Source organism: Talpa europaea, assembly GCF_964194135.1.
Source record: "Talpa europaea genome assembly, chromosome: 3".
Lineage (NCBI taxonomy): Eukaryota > Metazoa > Chordata > Mammalia > Eulipotyphla > Talpidae > Talpa > Talpa europaea.
The window spans coordinates 38,973,065-38,985,207 of NC_140069.1; the positions used below are offsets into that span (position 1 = coordinate 38,973,065).

The 12,143-nt window shown below is 34.2% G+C and overlaps 1 protein-coding gene across 1 annotated transcript in view; it reads right to left on the minus strand.

Moving 5' to 3' along the window:
- RALYL (RALY RNA binding protein like) overlaps nt 1-10,019 on the minus strand; it is a gene marked incomplete at its 3' end in the record, with an annotated part of 289,268 nt that extends 279,249 nt beyond the window's left edge. Inside the window, exon 1 of the mRNA XM_084230548.1 lies at nt 9,746-10,019. Within this exon, the coding sequence (XP_084086674.1) occupies nt 9,746-10,001 (256 nt within the window). The 5' untranslated portion in view covers nt 10,002-10,019. The remainder of the gene's footprint in view (nt 1-9,745) is intronic.
- Nucleotides 10,020-12,143: the final 2,124 nt, after the last annotated feature.

The following is a 12,143-nucleotide window of genomic DNA, read 5'->3' on the forward strand; positions in this document are numbered from 1 at the left end:
AGACATGTGAAGAAGCTGCACTTGCTTCTTGGTCCTGGACTGATGAGACAGATGTGGATGAGAGACCTGTGGGGAGGTTAACAATGGCAGCTTTTATCTTGATTTTGATTTTGCTCTTTCCCTCCCAGGCTTGTCTTACTGTTCCTGACCCTTTTCTATTGGTCCCTGCCTGAAGGTGCTTTAGACTTGTGTCAGGCTTTTGGGACTTGCTTTGGGCCAATCCTGTTTGACTGGACTTTTACCCATAAGGGGACGGGTAACTTTGGGTACTTGATTTGGAAACTATATTCTTTGTCTTTTCTTTGTTGCATACTAATTGTATTAAAGTTCCTTTCCATTAGAGGTCTTTATGCTTTGTCTTGATTGGCAGATGACAGAACCTATACAGAGCAGGCAGGTTTGGGGTTCTTGGGGTGCCCTTCTCCCTGCCCTGTAACATGTACAAATGGTAACAGGTTGATATATTGGTGCCTTGCTAAAAATATTCTTTATTACTGGTAGCATTCCTTGGATGTTTTCTATAAGATTTTCTTAACTGAGAAGCCCTCATTAGACTTGTGCACTTCTCACAGGATTCTGCATGGGCTCTATTATCTAATGTGATCATCCATACTCATCATTTCTGCACAGGCTCTCTGTCAATCTGTCTTTACTAGATGTTCAGACATTGCATCAAATTTGTACCTCAAGGCATATCCAGGAGAACATTATTTAACAAAATGGAGTAGGATTGATGAATTTTAGAATGTATTTGTTAGAGAAAACATCAGCTAGAGATGCTGTCTTTGCTTTAGGAAGCTTTTAGTGGTATTGTTGAATAATACATATTTGAATATCATCCTGAAGCTGAGTAGTTTGAGAACTAAAAATTTTTACAGCACACTTTTACAAGGTTTTTTTTTCTAGTGATTATCTGAAATTTCTGAATGGAAGGTTGTACTGGGCAGGGGCAGGGGATGACATCTCTAAAAGGCATAATACTAAAGATGTGAGGAGAAAGAGGCTTTAAGACACAATTCCTTTCTTGTTTAAAATCAGTGAGCACATCAAACATGTCAACTATACAAACATCAATATTTCCTGGCATTTTTGTTTTTAAGGATTAAAACACACTGGTGATATAGTGGTAAGTAAACACATTGTTATAATTGTTCTGAAATGCACATACATAGTTTTGTTTTTTGGACAAAATGAAAAAAAATCCTTTTTTATAAATTATAAGTTATTATCAAAAAATGCAAATGACTACTTTAATCATTCTTAATCATGGGAGATTTTGCCCCTTAGAGGAAATTTGGAAATAGCTGGACACATTTTTGGTTGTCATTACATGGAGAGGGTGATACTGGCAACTAGTAGGTAGAAGTTTCCACTTCCTACTATTACCAGTGACACTAACTATACTACAATGCACAGGATAGATCCCCAAACAAAAGTCCAATTTCAATAATGCCAAGTTAGGAAACACTGCTCTAAAGTTCTGTATTGCTACTGAAAGGTCACCAAAGAGTGCAAAATACAGGACTATGTAACCAAACGAATGCTAATTACGATAGAACAAAAATAATACATATAAAATATTTAGCAAGTAACTTGTAACAATTGCACTAAATATCAGTGTAGTTTTTAATCCCAGAGAACTTCTACTAAGTTTATGTTCTGGCTGAAGGAGAAAGATAGAGGCTCCATCCCTACTCTATCTCCTCTTCATGGCACTGTTTATATTTTATATCAGGAAGAATACAATTTCTATTTTATGTACTATTAAAATGTTAGGATTTATCTGATATGAAATTGGGTAGACTTTAACAAGCTATACAGTATTTGTCTTATTGGAAAGATCAAATAAACTGACAAGTCTCCATCTAGTGCAATGCAATAAAATAAGGATCATACATTCCAGTATGTCCAGGATAATCCTGGCTAGGCATGATATCAAACATAAGCATCCACTCTCACTCTCAGAAGTATCCCAGCATGGATGAGAAAGTGCATAGTCACTTTACTGATCAATTGCTATGAAAAGAACTTCTGGCAAGAATAGTTAAAATAATTAGGGTTAAAATATGTGTTTGATATTCTATACCACCATTTGTGTGATATAGAGCAAGTCAATTTCTCTGAACTTCAATTATTACCAGCAGAATATGCATACTCATATTACTGACTTCCCATCATTGTTGGAAGAATCAAAGAAGATAATCTGTGCTTGAAAGAGCTCTGACAATGATGAATTACTGTGCAAATACCCAACTAGTAATAAGCAAGAACTATGAAATGATGACATTTTAAGGAATGTAGAGAAGGTTTTCAATGAACAAATCTTTTTTATTCAATGAATATATCAATTACTATAAACTTTGAATAAAATATGCATTAAGATTTGCTGCTTTTTAAAGACTGGATTATATTTACAAAAATTTTAATCAGGCTTATTGAATAGCTACTCTTGGTTGTGTGCCCTTTGAGAGACTGAATACCTAGTAATCCTAGGAAGAAAGCACAGTAACTTTCTCTTTCTCTCTCTCTCTCTCTCTCTTTCTCTTTTTCTCTTTTTCTTTCTTTCTTTCATTTTCTTTTTACAGCAAACCTAAACTGCAGGTAAAGAGCTCTCTGTCCATGGAACTTGCAATTGCACCTCTCCCATGTTTTTATTTTGCCTCTTTATCCTTTTCCTTTTCCTCCACCTCCTATTCCCCCCTTTTCCCTCCTTCTTTGGGCTTCATCTTGCGTTGCTCTTTTCAATAGGGGGAAAAAGCCCTTTAGTGATATCCATTCACTTCTCTAGACATTCGACCATCCATCAAGCACATACTAGTAAGGAAATACTAGCTCTCACCAGGTGTTAACTCACTAGGTGCTAAGAGGATTAATATAAACAGTGACAGGCAGGGCTCAAGAAACTTAATCTAGAAGGGGAAGGAAGTGATACTAGTTAAAAATTACTAAATATAAAAATATGATTGAAAGGTAGTCACTCATAGCAGGAATTTAGAAAACCTAAATAAGGGACCAGGAAAAAACATAATTCTAATAAAGTAAAAATCAAAATCAACAAGCAACAAGCAACTATGAACCAGAGACACAACAGGGTGGGGAGGAGGGAGTAGGATCAAAACAAGGTGGGGGTGGGACATGTATGGGACTATAACCAAGATGAAAATGCATACATTGCACAAAAATGAAAAATGATATAAAAATATATATAATACAATAAAATATATAAAAAAGAAAAGCAGATATATGCTAGCAAGGGAACTCAAACTTTCATATGGATTTGTGAAATTGTATTAGATTTTACTAAGTTAATGGCATCTGAATTGAGATCTGAAGTAAGCTGAATAAAAAGAGTAAAGAAATGAGAAATGAGGTAGGGAGCTTGGTGGGGAAGATGCTCCACAGGGTCAACAACTTTTGCAAAGTCTCTGTTGAGAGAAAAAGGATGACTTGTTCCAGGAACTGACTTGTTCCAGATGTTAATTTAGACGGAGTTTAATGAATGCATCTAAATAAAGATGTGGTACATATACACAATGGACTAGTACTCAGCAATTAAAAAAGACAAACTCATGCCATTGTGGAAACATGGATGGAACTGGAAAGGATTATGCTAAGTGAAATAAGTCAGAAGGAAAAAAGATAAATATCTAACGGTTTCACTTATATGTGGATTATAGAGAAACTGAGAGAGAAAAAATAGAAAAAACAAAACTTGGAAGCTGACCATAGATGTGAGGCATACAGCAAGGGAGGGGGATGGAAAGGGTTCACAACAGGGGAGGGAAGAGCATAGGGGACTATGGTGATGGTTCACGAATGATAAAATAGTGGGAGAACTTCAGAGATTACACCTGAGGGTAGAAACCAATTACTATACAAAAATGAACACCAATATAAGAATAAATTTAAAGAAAAAGAAAATAAAAGTTTGATGTTAACATGGAAAAAATTAAAAAAAAAAAAAGATGGAGGCTGAAGCAAGGCTGAGAGGGCCATGATATGAAATGAATCTGCAGATGAGTAAGAAGCAAAACAGGTAGAAACTGCTGGGCCACAGCATGGGTTCCACTCTTTTTTCTGAACACAATGAGAAATCACTGAAAGTTTTTTTTTTTTTTTTAAAGATTTATTTATTTATTTATACAAGCACTGGGTACAGTCAGAAGCGGGGGATAGTGAGAGAATTCACCAGAGCCAGAGGGGAGAGCAAAGCAGGCAGACTGATGAAGTACACTCCTGAGGGGAGCAGCAGGCATGTCGGGAGAGATCTGTGCGCCATGTGGGACCCTTGCCTGGCAGCCAGGGATAGAACAGGCACTGCAGAGGCTGTGGCAGCTTCGCAACCCAGTGTTCAACTGCTGCGCCACCAGGGAGGCCCTGAAAGTTTTTATCAGAGGGTGACATAATTGAATTTGAATTTTGAAAAGATAACTCAGGATACAGAATGATATCTGGGATAAAAACACATTTAAAATCCATTACTCATAGAGCATACTTGATGGATTGTTTAAACCATTTGTTTGTTTTCTTCTTACTCTCTTTCCAATAGCTTCCTCCCTACTAATGCATTTCTATTACTTCCTTTATGATCAAATTTAAATTTAAATTTAACAATATCAGGCCTCCCTGGTCATGCAAGGGGTTAAGAGGCAACCTATGAAGATATCTGCAGCCACAGCAGCACTAGTTCAATCCCCAGCCAGGGAGCAGCCCACATGGCACAACAGACCTCTCCTGACTCGCCCGCTGCTCCCCTCAGCAGTGTATTTCACTCAATCTGCCTGTTCTGTTCTCTGCTCTGGCTCTGGTGAATCCTCTCAACCCCCCACCCCATGCCTCTGGCCTGTACCCCAGTTCTTGTATGAATAAATTAATAAATCTTCAAAAAAATAAATTTAACAATCTCTATTTACCATGTTTCTCCTTTGAATTCCTTCAACATTGTCAAGATATTTATAATGCATTTTATTTAATTCTATTTTTTAAGGATTATTTTTTCCAAGCTAGATATTGCTTCTCAATGGCAGGTTTTAGAGCAAAAATAATTTGCATAGATCAATTATTTAAGGTTTGGTTCTTCCTAGTTCTAGTAACTGTCTTCTTAATTTCATAAACTGTGTCTTCTGTAAGCATCATAGCAGTGAAATAATCTAAAAATACAGACATTACAAATGTTTATTTATAGCATGTGCATAATCAAGCCAGTGTAATCAGCAGAAATTGGCAATGATCTAGGCATAGTTTCCAGCCTCTGCATGGCATTTTGATAGAAAAGGACACTTTATGTGTGACCTCTCATAAAAATTATTAATACTAAACATTTCAAAGTTTGTTTTACCTTTCATGTAGTAGTTATGAGAAAAAAATTTCCAACAAATAAATTTAGAGTAACAGTGTAAGAAGTATTTCCAATATTAACAACACTTAGAATCCAAAGTCAATGAAATACTAAGAGAATATGCCTTTTAAATTTTGATTTTTAGATATCAAATTCAGAAACACATTTGTAAGGAGTTTTACATGATAGAAATTGTGTTTTCTTCAAAAAGGATTCAGAGTAGTTTATAGCTAGATCCACAAGTAATGTGATTCAAAATGCAATCAATTCTACTTTTCCAGAGAAGGCTTAACAATTTTCCATTACATATCAAAGGCAAGAGACCAGGGATAAAAAGATATATCTTTTTTCTACTACTGTGCAAAGGATGTTTTAAAAACTGAAAATGTATAGAATCAACTAAGGTAAGTTACAATCAAGATTCCTTTTCTGTATAGTACCATGAGTTATGCTGTGATGGGCACTTGGAAGGCAATAATACTAACAATACATCTCTGCACAACCACATTATAAAACCAGCACATAAAAGGATTATGTGCTCAATGTGCTCAATTATTATATCTCCAAACATAAGATAAAGTGTATTTATCAGGTAAATGTACCCAAATAGCTACAGTGATCTGGGAATGAGAAGACCCATCACAGGAAAAAGAAGAGGTGATTTTGAAACGTGTGCTACAGCCTGGAAACACAGCTTGGATGAAGTCAATGCCCCCTTAGATTGCATGAGAAAATTCAGAATTAATAAAGCCACAAACTTTAAAGAAAATAGTATAAAAATGGGGACAGAAAGGTACCCCAAATAAGTATGTATATCCAACAATCAGATCTAGGATATGCTTTGATCATAAATTTAAAAAGCTGGAACTGGATATATTATTTACAGTTAAAAAAAAGTCCTTTGTGTGTTTTCATTTAATTGCTCTGGAACAATAAAAATATAGGACTCTAACCCCAAGGAAAAAATATATTAGTTATTAGTTTATGTGCTATATATATTTTTTTTTTTTAATAGAGGCATGCTTTATTTATTTGTTTGCTGGTTTGTTTGTTTGTTTTGTTTATACATGCACTGGGTACAGTCAGAAGTGCAGGAGGGTGAGAGAATTCACCAGAGCCAGAGCGGGGAGCAGAGCAGGCAGAAGGACCGAAGTACACTGCTGAGGGGAGCAGCGGGCGGCAGGAGAGGTCTGCACGCCATGTGGGACCCTCCTCCGGTGGCCGGGGAGCAGCCGGGGATCGAACCGGCACTGCAGAGGCCGCGCGCAGTCTCGCAACCCAGCGCTCAACCGCTGCGCCACCGGGGAGGCCCTATGTGCTATATATTTTTAAAGGGAAAATACTTCATGAAATAAAATTTGCTTTTAAACAAACAATCCTAAGGTTCATGTTATGTTAATAAAATGTATGCATCATTGAACTAATTCAAGGTGCATTTTCATGCATTCTGTTAAAGAAATTAGGAACTTTGTCAACATAGAAGAACACTTAGGGAGGAAAAACTAATGAAGATCTTACACTCTGATTTACTTTCAAAATTCACATCAGAGTTTTAGTACTTTGAGCTCCAATTTCTGAGCTCATAGTTATTCTACACACTATAATTTTTAGGTAGGAGTCATCAATTAAAAGAATACTTTCTTATTTTATATGAATTTGAAAAGAATGTAAAATATATACTTAAAAATTTTATGCTAAATTTTTTTTCCCAGAAAGATACAGAATATTTCATAACATGGATATGGAATTCTTGCCCTTTATTTCTCAGGTATGCTGTACTCACATGAGTAAAAGCACCCTGGGTAGGTCTGCCATGGTTGATTTGCAAATAGTCTAGGAATATTTCTATCCATGCCAATGGCTTTATGAAAGACAGACACTGAAAGTTGGCAAGGTAGATAGAGCTTTCTCTGCTACTTAGCTGGACAGATGACTTTGATTATATGTAGGAAGAAATTTATGCCTTAAATAATGTGGTTAAGTTCTCATAAATGAGCTTTTAAAAATTAGCATCAATAAGAACATTTACAGATATGGCCTTGGAAGATTAGAGATAATTAGCAGTTTAAGACAAGTGACTTAAGAACTCTAAGGCTAACAAAGTAGTCATCTAATACAGAAAGTTTAGGGAGGCCATGCTAACTACAGCTTAGAGTAGGGGGATCAAATAGCTACATAGAAAAGAGTTTTGATTTAGATTTTCAGAGTGCTTATCAGAAAGGTGCTTATTGATCCAGGATTTGTCCACAGATCCATTTTCAGCCCATATTCTTCTCATTCCCTATCCTTTCTGTGAGGGAGCTTATCCAGTTCTACAGATTTTCTCTATCTATGTTGATGACTCACAAATCTCTATTCTTAGTTTGATCCAGATTCTACTGATAATATATCTGGGTATCTTCAGGGCATGTAGATAAATACACTTAATAAATAGACTCAGTCCTGAACTCAGTGACTTACACAAAACCCTTTTCCCCTTAAGAAATCAGTCTCTCTCAACCTAGTGATCTGCATCAATATTCAGGAGAGAACGCAACCCAGTATTATGGGGATCATTCTGGATATTCCCCCCATCTCATTCTGTTTACTTTTCCTCTTTATTTCCATAATTTGAAAGTTAAACTCTTTCAGAGGGCACTCAACATGTGTCCTGTTTTTCTAGTTTTATATCACACTAATGCATCCACCAAATTACTGATAGATTTTCTTTCAATAAAAGATGTTTCAATAAATTACTACCCAAATTAACACCTTTTAGCATCTCATCTAATTGCAGAATCAAAATAACTATTTTCCATTTAATAATCTATAGATGTAATCATGTGTATAGTCTATTTTTATTTTAAACTACAGCTACAACCTTCATTGAATGATAAGATCTCACATTAGGATGTTTAATTTTTTCTGATACTATAACTATTTAACCCTAATCTCTAAATTGCACATAAAGGTTTTTAACATAGAGTGATATGAAGAGATTGTTTCTATTCAAAAGAAGATACTTACATATGACTTATATGAGATTAAATAATATAAAGTACTAGCCCAGTGCAGTACAGAGAAAAGAGAGTGTTTAGCTAGGTCATGGTACATAAAGCTAACATTAATTTCATATGACAATGCTATTATTTGATCCACAATCAATTTACTTCAAATTAAGAGTTTACAGGTTTTAGCAGGGCCTGCAAGTCACAAAGGTTTACTTGAGAATCAGGAAATTAAAGAAGCAAGTAATTTGTTAAACCTAACTTTTCCCTCATCAAAATCAAAAGCACAATGTTTAACATGAAGTGGCTATGCCTCCTGGAAAACTAAGATTCTTCTTTAAGATTTCATTGAGGAACCAGCTTCCCATAGGGAAGATATGCCTTTGCCTGAATTTCTAGGTACATGATTTAAGAGGTGGATATATTCAGACACTTGATGTGAAAAGTAAAGTTATTAAGTAAAGTTATAAAGCAGTTTCTTTGTATGAAGAGACATTCGTTTTAGGCACATATAGGTAAAGACTAGACTTCAACTAAAGGACAAGAGTCTTTGTCTTGAATTCAGGCAGAAAGAGTGATTACTGCTGATTAATACACATACTTCAGAGACTAACCTGAGGACACAACTAAGAGAGGATCCAAGAGGAATGACCGCAAATGAGAAATTGTTTCTTATTAGAAGCGCAATTTAATTCTGTGCCTCTCAAAGCAAAGTAATTTGGTGTCGGTTTTTTCCTTTGGGTTGTTCTAGGTAAGGCACTACATTTTTAGAGCTGATATTTCTTCTTCCCATTGCATTCTTCACAAAAGAATAGTGATCAATTGAGTGTGATAAGAAAGAGGGACACCAGAAAATTACAGTTTAATTAATAAATGAATTGGGCTTTTAATTGACATAAATTGGCAATTCATTAAAAAACAAACTAAATGCATTTCTACAATTATATGCTGATTTCAGAATAACAGAATACAAGCAATAAGTGCAGTTTTCCCTGATACTGGCTCAGATGTTGCCTAAAGTAAAAATTTCCATTTAGAAAGAAAACAAAAAAGGTCAGAAAATTTTTCTATCAAGGTAACCAAATAGAGGAAGAACATTAAGTTAAATGGAAAAGAACAGATAGACGAAAAACTTATCAATGTCCTTTGGAAAGCACTACCCATTCATTCAATGAAATGAACAGGAGAAGTGTGAATAAAATCTATATTTCTATATAGCAATAATTATTTGTAGAGAAAAATAGGACAAACATGTATAACAATATTCTGTAAAAATATATATTATAAATATACAAACAATCTAATTGGTTAACTAAAGTATAGATATGATGGTGTTGCTGGTTTTTAAAAATAAGACCATATCCAGATATATGCAGAAACTAGAACACTAATGTGAAATATATAACTATGCTTGACTTACCAAGTGGTTGACCTGCGATGATTCTGGCATTTTCCCCAGCCACTGCAGCTCTTGCATGTCGCTCACTCATGTACTGTACAAATGCATAACCTTTGTGAACTGAACATCCAACTATTTTTCCATATTTTGAAAAAATGGCTTCAATATCAACTTTCTTGACAATAGCTGTATTCAGATTGCCAATGAAAACACGGGAGTTGATGGACTTTGGGTCATTCTTATTGGTGACATTGCTGGTCTGTGTTTTGCCAGTCATGGTTGGCTCACCTTGTTTTAATCCTAAAACAACAACAACAACAAAAAACCCATAGTCAAAAGGTAAATAATTAGATTGAGTGGCTATCACTGGCTTTTAGCAGTTTTTCAATAGTTATGCAACAAGTAACTTCAAATCCCTAAGTACTAGTGATTTCCTTGAGAAGAAAATTAGTAACAAAAAAGTGAACAGTTGCATTTCAGATGCAGTGGAAAACATTTACAATCACTTAGCAAATGGTTATTAATAAATTCTTGATTTATTTACCCAAAATTCAGCCCTGCAGAATAACCAAAACATTTGTATTTCCTTTTATTTTTGAGGCTCGTAATTTTTCAAAAGCAAGTTGGAAGACTAAGTCATCTTATTCTATCAACAAAAAGAAAACCCAATGTGACTAAGAGCCGATGATGGAATATATTAATGTAACCTCCATTTACTGTTGAGAGCATGCAATTTTATTTCTATAATTTCTATAATAAGTAGACATATTGCTATTTCATTATCAGAACCTTTTAATCAGAAACTAACAATTCCATTAAATGCTGTGGAAGAGGAAAAAAAGGCATTAAAATCAGAAATTTAATTAGAAAACTTAACATGAAAATCATGATTTCGAAAATAAGGGATTTAGTCAGAATTAATTCTGTACATTAACTTTAATTGAACCAATAACACATGTCAGTTTCACACATACACAAAAACAGATGTGTAGCTAATTTTCAGCAATGATCAGCAAATTAATAGAGTAGGCATCTGTGTTGAAATTTCTATTCTCAATCTCATTTTTAATTCATTTAACTAAAGGCTCCTATGTTGCCTAAGGACTGCTAGTATTTCTAAAAACTGTTTTCTGAGCTTGGCAGGATGTTTAATCGTGCTTAATTAAACTCAATGAAACTTTTATTTCTTAGTACTCTAGTCGGCACTTACAGTTTTATTTTTTAAGACTTTAAAAATTTATTCATTAAATAAATAATATTTATTAAGCATCTATTTTTTTAGTCTGGCATCACCATTTAAAATGTCTAATAATTTAAAGAAATCATTATGTTAAAACTAAAATTTCTACAAGAGTATATACTCTTTGGCATTGATGATCATTGTTGAACATTAGTTAACTGATATATTATCAGTGACAAATATATTTTTATATTAAAATTCTATTTTAAAATCATATAGCTATAAAATAATTAATACACATTTAAAGATATTTCAAAATCACATTTCTAAATTGACATCAAAGTGGTGGTAGTCTTAGAGGCATGCAAATTGGATGTACTTGAAAATATACTCACTATGCATTTAAACCAGCTACTTATGAAATCAAGAGCAACCAAGAAACACAGAAAGTTTAAATTAAGCTGTTAAATATTACAACTTGGAATATTAAAACTTTATTTTACTAAAATGTTGGATACTCAATATTATACATACATCCTTATATTGAAGAGCAGTTTTGTAAGTATCCAGGTATTTCTATTAAAAACTAAAAGAATGACATCATTAAAAACAAGGATTACACTGCTTCCTTGTTTTGTGTCAGACTAGCTACATTTATGTGGCTTCTTTATGAATTATTCAAGATTATGATTGAAGGAAAGGTAATCTGATAATTTTCTAATTTTGTGATTTGAGCTGTTGCATACCTCAAGAAATTAAAAGGAGAAAACCAAAGTGTATATATGTATTTAAACAAAACTTTTACTTCTTCATATAATCTATTTTAATCATACTGAGTGAAAAAAATAAATGAAAGATGCATCTTTTGGCTCTATACTACATTGGTGGATACCTCTCTTACCACTCCTGGCAAACAATGATAACCCCAGCTATAGAAATACCATTTTCTCTTTCCTCTTATGTGACAGATTTTCAGAAAAATCAGAGTTTCCTTATAGAATAAACAATTATCATGATTGAAATTTTATTTCTGGACAGGGATAAAAGGCTGACATGCAAACATGAAGTTGTAGTCCTATGACGACTTACCCAGTCCAATAGCTTGCCTTTGACAGTGACCCTGAGTCAAACTTCATTTGAAGGCACAATTGTACTCTGAATTCTCACTGTAAATGTCAACATACTTTTTCTAACTCCATCCTTTAGTTCTATGTGAATCGCTTTCAGAACTCCAATGTC